This window comes from Vombatus ursinus, unplaced genomic scaffold (genome assembly GCF_900497805.2).
Source record: "Vombatus ursinus unplaced genomic scaffold, bare-nosed wombat genome assembly UNPS02010219.1, whole genome shotgun sequence".
In the NCBI taxonomy this organism is placed as follows: Eukaryota; Metazoa; Chordata; class Mammalia; order Diprotodontia; family Vombatidae; genus Vombatus; species Vombatus ursinus.
Genome location: NW_020949997.1, coordinates 1,845,938 through 1,858,750, shown reverse-complemented (window position 1 = coordinate 1,858,750; position 12,813 = coordinate 1,845,938). Strand labels below are relative to the sequence as shown.

At 43.2% G+C, this 12,813-nt stretch overlaps 1 protein-coding gene across 1 annotated transcript in view; it reads right to left on the bottom strand.

Moving 5' to 3' along the window:
• XKR6 (XK related 6) overlaps positions 1-12,813 on the bottom strand; it is a 383,982-nt gene that overhangs the window by 24,801 nt on the left and 346,368 nt on the right. Inside the window, exon 2 of the mRNA XM_027853973.1 lies at positions 8,828-9,024. Coding sequence (XP_027709774.1) covers positions 8,828-9,024 — 197 coding nt within the window. The remainder of the gene's footprint in view (positions 1-8,827; positions 9,025-12,813) is intronic.

Here is a 12,813-nt window from a genome sequence, read left to right as displayed (position 1 = left end):
ACCTAGGGCAAGTAGCACCAAGTGGTACCAGGAGCAGGAGCTATTTACTCAAATCAATTTTGTAATTTGTGATAGGAAAATAATAAAAGTAATTAAGATAAGTTCAGGGGCAGCTAGATGGCACAGTGAATAGAGTACTGGCCCTGAAGTCAGGAGGACTGAGTTCAAATCCAGCCTCAGACCAAACACCTGACACTTACTAGCTGTGTGACCCTGGGCAAGTCACTTAACCCCAATTGCCTAAAAATTTAAAAACAAAATCTCAAAAAAAAAGATAAGTTCAGTTATGCAGGTGGGGAAATTAATTATCTTAGTGGCATAGGGGACAGGATCTCAGAGTCAGAAAGGACCTCAGAAGACATCTAGTCCAACCTATGGCAGGCAGGATCTCATGCTCTTTTAACTCTATCAGAGAAGCCTCAATAAGGCTTTCCCTCACAAATTGTAGAGGACTGAAGGTAGTACTAGGATTATTATTCATCCTTAAAGGGGGAGGGTGAGACAGAGTTTGGTCAGCCTTTGAAGGACAGAGAGAAGTAAAAGCCCTAGGGAGGGGAACAGGGAACAAATCCCCTTAATAAAAGGATTTGTTCTGTAAAACTTGCACTCAATCAAAAGGCCACACTTGAGGACCTTGAGGGCCACATGTGGCCTCAAGGCTACAGGTCACCCACCCTTGGGGTAGAGTGTGTTGAAAATTTCTTTACAGGAAGGATGGGGAAAGGATGGGCATGAACAGTTTGCTGTCCTCTCACCCACCAGGAACCCAAGCCTCCTCTTTTCTGCTTCTTCTCTGAGCTCAGTTTTCTTGTTTCCCTCTATTCTGCTGAAGGAGTACATGTGTTACATGTGTAATAGATATCATATTGCTTGCCTTCTCAGTGGGTGGGGGAGGGACTGAAGGAGGGAGGGAGAGAATTTGGAATTCAAAATAAAAACATGAATGTTGATTTTTTTTTTCAGAAAAGAGAACACATGTTAATGTTTTGTGTCCTCTACCCAGGGGCAAAGTCCTAGTGACCCCTGGCTAGTTACTGCTCTGGATTTTGTATTAGGTTTCATTAGGACATTTTACAAATGTTTTATGAAATGATTTTTATGGCAAAAAGGTCCATTTGGCTCACTTTCTTCTCATGGACTGTCTTACATCTAGAATAACTTCCCCTTGCCCTACTGTTTCTCTCACCCCATCTCAGGCTTCCTTCTCCTTTCCCCTAGATTATTAAGCTAAAAGGAAGTATTTTCTTCAGTAATCTTTTGGACTTCCTTTTCCATTTGGCCAGTTTTGCTTTTTAGGGCATTCTTCTCCTCATTGGCTTTTTGGACCTCTTTTGCCATTTGGGTTAGGCTATTTTTTAAGGTGTTAATTTCTTCAGTATTTTTTTGGGTCTCCTTTAGGAAGATATTGACTTGTTTTTCATGATTTTCTTGCAAAACTCTCAGTTTTTCTTCTACTTCTTTTACTTGCTTCTCAAAATCCCTTTTGAGCTCTTCCAAGGCCTGGGACTGATTCATATTCTTCTTGGAGGCTTTGGATGTAGGAGCTTTGGCTTCATTGTCTTCTTCTGGTTGTATGTTTTGATCTTCTTTGTCACCAAAGTAAAATAATATAGTCTGACTCTTTTTGCGCTGCTTACTCATGATCCCAGTCAATTACTTGAGTTTTAAACTCTTTGTTAAGGTAAAAGTCTGCTTCCAATGTGGAGAATGTACTGTCCCAAGCTTCGGGGGTTTGTACAGCTGTTTCTAGAGCTACTTCTAGGGACCTGAAAATTTTCAGTTCTTCCAAGGTGCTATGATAAGGGGCTAGGTGTTTTCTCTCTACGCCACAACAAGCTCCACCAGGCCAGCACTCCTCCTTGCCCCAGGACCGCCCCTCAGAACTGTGACCCAAATCCAAGCACCAGTAAAGCAAGAGATCCCTGCAATCCCCCTCTGATCAGCCACTCGATTTCCTCTCAGACTGTAGGCCAGAAGCTCAGGAAACAGCCTCAGCCCTGGGGGCAGCTGAGACCTAGCTCCTTCTCTCACCGCAGTCACAGACTTTTCTCACTGACCTTCTAAGTTATCTTCAGCGTTGGTGGGTTGAGAAGTCTGGAAACTGCCACAGCTGCCCACAATTCAGTCCTCTGAGGCCTGCACCAGGTTTGTTGTGGCCTGAGCGCCCACGCCAAACTGCGTTCCTTTCCCCACCCGGTGCAATATACCTTTCCAATCAACCATCCAGGTTATCTTTGGCTGGAAATTTGTTTCACTCTGTCTTTTTATGGGTTCTGCTGGTTTAGAATTTGTTTAGAGCCATTTTTTATAGGTATTTGGAGGGGTTTGGGGGGAGAGCTCAAGCAAGTCACTGCTTTCCCTCCGCCATTTTGGCTCCGCCTTATTAAGCTAAAAGGAGAGAAACATTTACTTGCAGACAGCAGAACCATAGAATGAATGTCAGACCTGGAAGGAATCTTAAGAGGCAATCTATGCTAATACCAACATTTTACAGATGAGGAAACTGAGGCTCAGTGGGGAAAGACCTTTCCCAAAGTCAAATGGGTAAATTTAGTGGCAGGGCAAGTACTAGAAGTTATCTTGTATCACTCCAATGCTCCTCCTGTCATGTTTAGGCAGCATAATCACATTTATCCTGCTGATTCTGGCTCTGCAGTGTCCTGTGAGTCTGTTATTTCCCTGAAATGCTCATTGCTATCAGTGTAACAGAGGTCTCTTTGCCCTTCAGTATCTCTCTACTCCCATTCATGACTTTATAGTATTGCCAGACTGATCTGCCTGCTGTGCAGATCTGAACATGTCCCTCTTTTGTTCAGAACTCTTCAGTGGATCCCTGTTGCCTCCCAAATAAAAACCAAACTTCTTACACTGGCATAGTGTAAGACCTCCTACAACCTGACACTTACCTTTCTTTCTAACCTATGTTGCGCTATTCATCTGTACATGCACCAGCTCCTGCCCAATCTCTTGTACACATCTAGAACTTTCCTACCTTTCTGCCTTTGTTCACATTTTTTCCTACCCCCCTACAATGCTCTCACTCCCCCATATCTGCCTTTCAAAAACTGACTAGTCCTTCAAAGCTTATCTCAAATGCCACCTCCTCCATGAAACCTTCCCTGATTCCTCTAGTCAGTACATATTTCCTTCTCCAAACCTCACATACCAATTTGTGCCCCTTGTGTGCCCCTTCTATTCTGATCTGCATTAATTATCCAGTTATATTAAATTTTTATATGTGTCTTATGCCCCACCCCCACTAGACTCTAAGGTCTTTGAAGAGAGGGTCTGGGTCTTTATCACCCCCAGTGCCCAACAAAGCACTTTGCACATAACAGGGACTTGATAAATGATTGTTGAATGAATGCTATTGAATCCTTAGAGACACATTCTCATTTTTCAAAAAGGCAGAAAAAGAATAAAAAAGTCATGGTATCATATATCCAGTTTCTTGTTCTTATTATATAATTAGTCAACCAACACACATTTATTGTGTAATACCAGGATAGTGCTAAATACTGGGAATACAAAGAAAGGCAAAAATAGCCAGACATGAGAGGCCATATGGTATAGATAGAAAGCCAGCCTCAGAACCAGGCAAGTCTGAGTTCAAATACTTCCACTGACATATAGTGGCCATCTGTATGACCCTGGGGCTCTTTAACCTTTCAATGCTTGAGATGCCAACCTGCACTGACAGAGGGAGTATAGTTTTCCAAGAGTTCCCTAGATCAGTGAAATCACCTTTTCCCTTAGGCCCTTGGCATGGGGAGTTACACTTACTTCCATGGCTGTTGAGGAGTTCAGCCTCACCCACATGTGACCTCCAAGATTCAAGCCAGCAGGGGCAGGATAAAAGTAGGATCAAGAGAGCCTTCTCAAGACTGAAGATGTCCTCTGAACCCTCAAAGAAAACAGTGGCCCAATCCTAGCCGTCAGAAGCAACAAGATGGTTCTGGCTAACTCCGACTGATGGTGGGGATTTCAGAATCCATTCTCATTCCTGCCACCTTGTTTCCCTCATGCCGCTTGCCTTTAGCAACACATGCCACCCATCTGCTGCGACAGTGGGCTCCTTGCCTCCTCCAGTGCCCCAGCATAACGAGGGGAATTAGAGTTTGGCAGCCTTCAACTGCTGCTGGAATTGACTGGCAGAGAAGCACCATCAGCTTCCTTATCGATTTTACTCTCTAGGAAAGAAGACCAGGACCAGCCTGCCTATGTTTACATTTTGAAAGGGAAGAAGCTAGGAGAGAGAGTGGATCTAACCGAAGCTGAGGACTGCACATCCACCTGGAGCCTGACATCTCTTTCCAAGATGCCTGGTAGCGCAAACTCTGCCCCTAGAATGATCATATGGTGGAAGGTGGCAAAATGGTACAAGAAGTCAGCCTAGCTCAGCTTCTCCTACATCTGAGCCCCTTCTGGGTGAATGTATGTGGGAATATGGCAGGGGGGAGGGGGGAAGTGGAGATAGTTAAAATGTATCTTGAGCAGTAAGAATGGGAGTCTCACACAAGGAGTTCACAGTAGCCTAAGAAAAGAAGATGCTAGTGAAAGAGAAAAATGGCCCTCTCCTCCCAGTCCCAGCCCTGCATAATCTCCTGTAGATGTGGCTCCAGCTCTGCTCACCATGCAGAGTACATGGTCAAGAGTTCCATAGAACCTACAGATGCCCAGGCAAGGTTGGCCCTGGCTCAGGTAAACTGAACTCATGATCTTTCACCCATAAACCCTCTCCTCTTGCTAACTTCCCTACTGTTGTGAAGGGCACCCTCAACTTCTTTCTTCTATACACTCCACATATTCAGTCTGCTAATTGTCACTTCTTCCTTCATCCCAGCTCTCACAGATGTCCCCTTCTCTCCACTCCCACCGCCATTACACTGGTACAGGCTCACGTAACCTTACACCTGGACTATCGCAACAGCCTGCTAATTGGTCTGCTTGCCTCGGATCTCTCCCTTATTCCAGTCTATTCTCCCCTCAGTTTCCAAAAAGATCTTTTAAAAGTGTGAATTTGAGAGAAATACAAATTAAAGCTACTCTTAGGTATCACCTTATACCTATCAGATTGGCTAATATGATGAAAAAGGAAAATGACAAATGTTAGAGGGGATGGGAGAAAATCAGAACACTAATGCACTGTTGGTAGAATTGTGAACTGATCTGATCATTCTGGAGAGTAATTTGAAACTATGCCCAAAGGGTTATCAAACTGTGCACACTCTTTGACACAACAATATCACTACAAGGTTTATATCCCAAAGAGATTTAAAGAAAAAAAAAGGAAAAAGAGCTCTATATACAAAAATATTTATAGCAGCTTTTTTTGTGGTGGCAAAGAATTGGAACTTTAGAAGATGCCCATCAATTGGGGAATGACTGAACAAGTTGTGGTATGTGATTGTGATAGAATACTATTATGCTATAAGAAATGACAAACAGGATGCTCTCAGAAAAACCTGGAAAGGCTTACATGAACTGATGCAAAGTGAAGTGAGCAGAACCAGAAGAACATTGTACACAGTAACAGCAACACCGCACAATGAAGAACTATGAATGACTTAGCTCTTCTCAGCAATACAGTGATCCAAGACAATCCCAAAGGACTCACAATGAAAAATATTGTCCACCACCAGAGAAAGAACTGACAGAGTCTAAATGCAGATCAAAGCATACTTTTTAAATTTTCTTCTTCTTCGGGTTTGGGTTTTGGGGAATTTTGTCTATGTTTTCTTTCATAACATGACTTAATATGGAGATGTTTTTGCATTACTGTACATGTATAACCTATATCAAATTGCTTGCCCTCTCAATGAGGAGGGAGAAGAGAGAGGGAGGGAGGGAGTGAATCTGGAACACAAACATTTTTTAAAAGACTGTAAAAAAATTGTTTTTACATGTAATTTGACAAAAATAAAATATAAAAAGTATGAATCTGATCAATCTCACCTACTCAATAAACTCCAGTGGTTCCCTATCATTTAAACTCCGTCACAATCTGACCCCTTCCTACCTTTCCAATCTTACATTTTCCTTCACTCCCTACACAAGTGACACTGGCCTTCTTGCTATTCCTTATACAGGATGCTGTCTTCTGACCCTGGTTCATGGGCTGTCCTCTGTTCCTGGAATATGCGTGACTTAGCTAAAATCCTAGGCCTTTTCCAGCTTCTCTCCCCTCCCTCCACCCAATTTACTAGTTCCTTCCTTCTGAGATTACCTTTCATCTATATATCTCATATATACATAGTTGCAGGGACCTTGTTTTTGCCTTTCGTTGTATCCCCAGATGATTTTTGACTGAGTGACTGACTTGGTCTTCTATTATCCCTGGGCACTACACCATCACCAGAGCCTAGGGAAACTGCCAAGAGTCAGGACACATTTCAGTAAAAGGTCGCCATAAAGTATTCTCCCAAGGCCAGGTCTCTGTAATAGAGACATTTCCAAGGACCTCTTTTGGAACTGTAGAATATGAGGTTCTTGAGGGCAGGAACTGTGTTTTTGCCTTTCTCTGTATTCCCAGTACTCAGCACAGTGCCTAGCATACAGTTAACTAATAATTAATAATTAATAAATGACTGACTGCATTTCATGGGGTATCTTTTCTCCAAGGCCCTCTAGAACAAGAATTCACGTATTTCCCAGCACTTCATAGGTGGAAAAAGCACTATCAGCCCAATTGCCTCAGTTTAGCCCTATCCCCTCCTGGTCCTCTTTTCACTCACCAGTCCTTCCTGACCACTTCTCAATGCAGGAATGAGTAAGTTAAGGGCAGTATGCTGGCGGGCTCACCCCACCTCCCTGGGGGAGGAAAGGAGTCCTGGAGAGCCATACTTATTTTCTCCTTCTGTAGCACCTGTTCCCCATCAGGATGGTTCTGCGGTTCTAACTGTAGCTGGATTCACACACAGCTTCCTGCTGGCTGACCTTGCTACTTTAGCTTCTCTAGCCATCATTGCTATTTATAGTCAGGAGGCAGAGCTCGCAGTGAGGACCATTCAGAACAAGGGGAGACCCAGACAGAGCAGTTGAGTCTTACAAGCCAAGAGCACGGCCTGACTCCAAGCAGCAGGGTCTAGCTCACTAGCCCAAATGGATGAGCCTTCTCCTAAAGTGGGTTCCTTCTTTCTTTCTGCTATTGAATTTCTTGTCTGCAGAACCCACCCCCACACACACACACAAAAACCGTCAAGGGTCAGGAAAAAAGTAACCGAGTCAACATTTAGCTAAGTGCGGTGATTCTAGTCAAGTTAACAAGCATTTATTAAGCACTTTCAGTGTGCCTGGCACAACGCTAAGTACTGAGGATAGAAAAAAAGGCAAAAACACCCCCAAAAAAACAAACCAACAAACCCACTGTCTCTGCCCTAAAGGAGCTCACAATCTAATGGGGGAGACAACATGCAAACAACCAAGTACAGGATAAACTGGAGATAATCACAGAAGGTACTAGCATTGAGGGGAAATTCAGGTGCCGAGATGGACAATTCTGCCAGTAAAGAATGTGGGTACAACTGGTCCTTCCTCCCACTACACTAAGGTATGGCCAACAAATGGGAAGAACCTAGAGCCTAATGGGTAAACCAAGGTGGGTCCTATACAAGGCAGATCGGGCTTTGTGCATTTCCTTAGGAGTTGCTCAGAACTATGTGTATGTGAGCAGGAAACCCAGAGGGTTTAGGAACACAGGCAGGAGTCAAGGAGGCCCCAGTGACCAGGGTAAGGCTCAGTCTTGTGTGCTTCCTCCAGATACAACGCTGCCCTGGATCAGAAACAGTCAAAGAGACGATACTACTCACCAGTACAAACACACAGACACACATACTTCTGTAATATGCGGACGATGAGATTTTCTGAAGACTAGGGAACTTTCCTAATAATAGTAATAATTTCAGAATATTAATAGCAGCTCACATTTCTACAGAACTCTATAAAGTGCTTTTCTCATAACAACTCTATGAAATAGGGAGCGTAAGTATTACTAGTCCCATTTTACAGATGAAGAAACTGAGGCACAAGTGGTCAAGTGATTTGCCCAAGGTCATCTAGCTAGTAAATGGCACAACCTATTCTCAAATCCAGGTCTTCTCACTATGAGCTCAGTATTCTTTCCATTAGGGTTGCATTCCCTTTCACAGGACCAAAGGTTTGGATCTGGAAGAGTCCTTAGAAGCCATCAAATCTATGATGTAATGGAGAGAACGCTGACTTTCTCACTCCAAGTCCAGCACTCTATCTACTATGTTAGGGACTCTCTCCAAAAAAAGGCAGATCTTTATGGCTATATTTTTGTCAAGACCCTTTCATGGCTGAGTTCCTCCCGATAAGGGTAAAGTAAGTATGGGGAAAATGAGAAGGGGCATATTCAAGCAGGTCTATTAATGTTCACGTATCACAAAGAGCGGTGTCCACATCTACATCCCATGCTGGGACGCGTAAGGACTGCATGTGAATATTTGGAACAAGTAAGTGCACTACGTAAGCACAAAGGTCTACAACAGAGGTCTACAGGTCTACAACAAGAGCATGAGTAGATGGATATATGAGTTCTCACCCTTACCCATGTTTTGAACAGACCAACATGTACCCACGGTTCGAAGGATATGGCCAAGCAATCAACATGACGGTATAAGACATGAGCCTAAATGGGCTAGGCATATGGCAGGCTGACATCATGCATCTCACTATCTGTCCTCTCATAGGAATGCCTGTAGCTATGTAGCCCATGCCCAAGAAGAGGAAGGTCTAAGGGGAAGAAAGAAGGGGGTCAGTCACAAGCTAGGTGGGGAGATGATTTGGAGATGGGGGGGACACTTACAGGGCAGCGTTTCAGCGCTGTTCTTTTGAATCATTATACAGAGCTGTAGCACCAGTTGGGGGGCGCTCTCCAGGAAGGTCTCCAGGAGGCGTAACATATTGACATCTGCATATTCGTACATCATAGCCCAATAAAAGCGTCGCTGGTGTTCCTTCCGCCGCTGGCTCTGAATCCCCAGGTACATCGTGCGAATATACCTGCAAGGAGAGGGGAAGAACAGAAAAAAAAAGTGTGGGTTGGAGAAAGAGGACCACAGAGCAGCAACCTGGTTTGTTCCTTAAAAGCCAAAACGCCAAAGATAGGAACCTCACCAGCACCTAGGAATGCTCTCTCCCCTGCCCTTGGGATAATGGACAGTACCCTGGGATTGTCTGTGGAGCCCCAGAAATCTAGTGTCCCCCATTACATTAGGGAGCATTGGCAGAGAGGTAGGAAATCTGGGATCAAATTCTGGCATTGCCAGTTACTAGCCATGTGACCTTGGAAAAGTTACTTCCCCTCTGTGGATCTCAGTTTCTTCATCTGTAAAATGGCATGGTTGGCCATCCAAGATGACATCTGAAGTTTTTTTCTCTAATATTCTAAGCCTTTTAGACTTCCCAAATTTCATTTGGTTAATCACAGAGGAAGGGTGTCTCAGGCACAAGATTCAAGGAGGGACATCTAGAAAACATAGCATCTTGTTAATGTACCCCTACTGAACATTCTTCTGGGGTCTCCTTACCCATTCCCAGGGAAACCTGGATTCTATAACAGCAAGCTCACCCTCAGGTCTGGTCCCAGAGGGGACTAGGGAGAAAAGGCTAGCAGATTTACTTCTGCCTCTTTGCTCATGAACACATTACGGGGCCTTGTTGGAGTACTGCAGGCCAGTAAAATACTGAGAGGCAAGAGCCCAGGGAAATCTACACTACTCTCAGAACAGATCCATCCCACATTTGTGGAGAAGTCCCTGGCTACTTACAATCCACACCTCAACTATTAGCGGTCTCTCTCCTGCTCTCTACTCTTAAACATTATAATGTCATGGATTTAGAGCACAAAGGTACCTTTGAGATAATCAAGTCTAACCTTTCCTTTTTACTGATGAGATAACTGAGTCCCAGAGAAGTTAAGTGATTTTATCCAAGGTCACATAGTGGCAGGGATGGGTTTTGAACCCAATTCCTCTGACTCCCATTCAAGTAGTCTTTCAACCATACCACACTTTGTATATATAAAGAAAAGTAAAAATAGTCCTAGCCCTCAAGAAGCTCACATTCTAATGAATGAGACAATACATAGATAACCAGGTACAAAGGATACACTGAATAGATGGGAAGTAACCTCAGGGGGGATGCCACTAATAGCCAAGGAGAAAGGGAAAAGCATCCTGTAGAAGGTGAGATTTAAAATCCTTTAAAGGAAGCTAAAGAAATTGTGAGGCAGAGGCAAAAAGGAAGAGCATCCTAGGCATGGGGCACAGCCAGAGCAAAGGCAAGGGGGCTGGAGATAGAGTGTCATGTTCAAGGAATGGCAAGTTGGCCAGTATAGCTGGATGACAGAGTATGTGATGGGGAGAAAATTATAAGACTGGAAAGGTAGTAAAGGGACCAAGTTATAAAGAGCTTGAAATAACCGAGGACTTTATATTTGATCCTGGTGGTAATAGAAAACCTGGATTTTATTATGTAGGGGGCTGCCATGATTTGATCTATGCTTATGAAAATCCCTTGATTGTTGAGTGGAGAATGGATTAGAATGGGGAGAAATTTAAACCACAGAGATCAACTAAAAGGCTAATACTAATAGTCTAGGCAAGAAGTAATTAGGACCTAAACGAGGTTGGTATCTGTATAAACGGAGAAGGGGCTATATAGAAGAGGTATTGCGAAGGTAGAATGACAAGATTTGGCAGTAGATTACATACGTGAAATGACTGAGTGTGATGTTGACACTGAGGTTGTAGGGTTGTGTGAGTGGGGGGATAGTAGTGTCCTTGATGGTAATAAGGAAGTTTGGAAGAGAATTTGGGGAAAAAGATAATGAGTTCTGTTTTGGATATGTTGAGTCTGAGGTTATCTATGGGAGATCCAGTTCGAAATATCCAATAGGCAATTAATGATGTGAGACTGTGGCTCAGAAGAGAGACAAGGGCTAGATATGTGGATCTTGGAATCAACTGGACAGAGATGACAACTGAATCCATAGGAGCTGATGAGACAACCAAGTGAGCTATCATAGAGGGGAAAGAAAAGAGGGCCAGGGTCCAAGAGCCTTGGAGGACATCCATGATATGGATGAAGAAAAACAAAGGAGACCAAAAAGGAGTAGCCAGACAGGTAGGAGGAGGATCAGAAGACAGCAGTGTCATAAAAACCTAGAGAAGAAAGAGTATTCAGGAGGAAAGGGTGATCAACAGTGTCAAATGCTGCAAAGAGATCAAGAAGAATGAGGACTGAGAACAGGCCATTACATTTGTCAATTAAGAGATAATTGATAACTTTGGAGAGTGCAGTTTCAGTTGAATGATGAGGTTGGAAGCCAGCAAATATAGATTTTAGAAATGAGAGGAGAGGAAGTCGAAGCACCTAGTATAAACAGATTTCTCAAGGAATTTAGCCAAGAAAAGGAGAAGGGATATGGGGGCAATAGCTATCAGGAATGGTACAACCAGGTTTGGAATTGAACTGGTTCACCAAGGAGCTGAAATGGGCAGAGGGAGAGTATAGCCAGTACAGGAGTGATGGCCTGGGAAAGAATTAAGGGTAGGAGGAGGTCATAGTGAGGATGAAGAACAGGGGTAGGGGAAAATGGAATGATAAAGGATTATGATCACAAAGAAGAATGTTGGACTTCAAGAAAATAGAAATGGAACACTTGTGGATGGTGGCAAGGTCAAAGGTATAGCCATTTTTGTGGGAGGGCAAGTTGGAAAGTGGCAACGGGAAACAAAAGGGTATGAGTGAAAGTGCTGTCAGCAGAAGGAATGTCATCAGCAGGAACACTGGTCTCAATGAGTAGATCATCCAATCCTATCCTCCCATTTTGTACTTGGAGAAACTGAGATGGAAACTGAGGCCAGAAAGGCTCAGTGATTTGCCGAAGGTTGCACAGCTAGTTAATTTTAGTGCAAGCTCTAGGGCATTGTATGTTTACTTCCAGTCTGTTGTTTTCCTCTTTTTTTCTCTCAATTTCTTTTTTTTTCTTTTTTTTAATTAATTTATTTTGATTTATCAACAATCATTTCCATAAGCTTTTGAGTTTTAAATTTTTCTCTCCCTCTGTCCTCACCTCCCTCCCCAATGGTTTTCCTCTTACAACACACTTTTTACCTTCAATCAAGTGGGAAGGTAGTGTTGACCCCTTAACCTCGGCATCCACACAAAAGCCTTCTGTTCAGCACCAGCATCACCACTACCAATTCATCAAGTTTTTACAAACCACTTCTCTGTGTCTGGGATTATATAAAACACTGTAGGAAGTTAGTAAGACACTCATACAATCCAAGGTAGATAAGGACAGCAGCATGAACAGAAAGAAAAGGAATACAGGTATTTCAAACTTTTGTTTTAAAATGTTCTTAGAAGTCACATTGTATAGTGGGTTATATTTTCCCTAAAAGAATTATATGATATAGGGGGAGGGGAGAACGAACTCCTGGCCAATGGTTTGGGATCAAATGCTCCATAGACGTGACCTAAAACAAAAACACTAATTAAAGGCAGCTAAGTGGCAGAAGTCTGAAAGACCCAAGTTCAAAAGTGGATTCAGGCATTTAACCTCTGTCTGCCTCAGTTTCCTCATCTATGAAATGGGGAGAATAACAGCACCTTACCATACAAGGTCACTGTGAGGATGAAATGAGATAATATTTGTAAAAATCGCTTAACACAGTACCTGGAGTATCATGGGTGCTTATTCCATTCCCTTATTCCCCTAATTAACTTCCTTCCTTTCTCTTTCTTTCTTTCTTTCTTTCTTTCTTTCTTTCTTTCTTTCTTTCT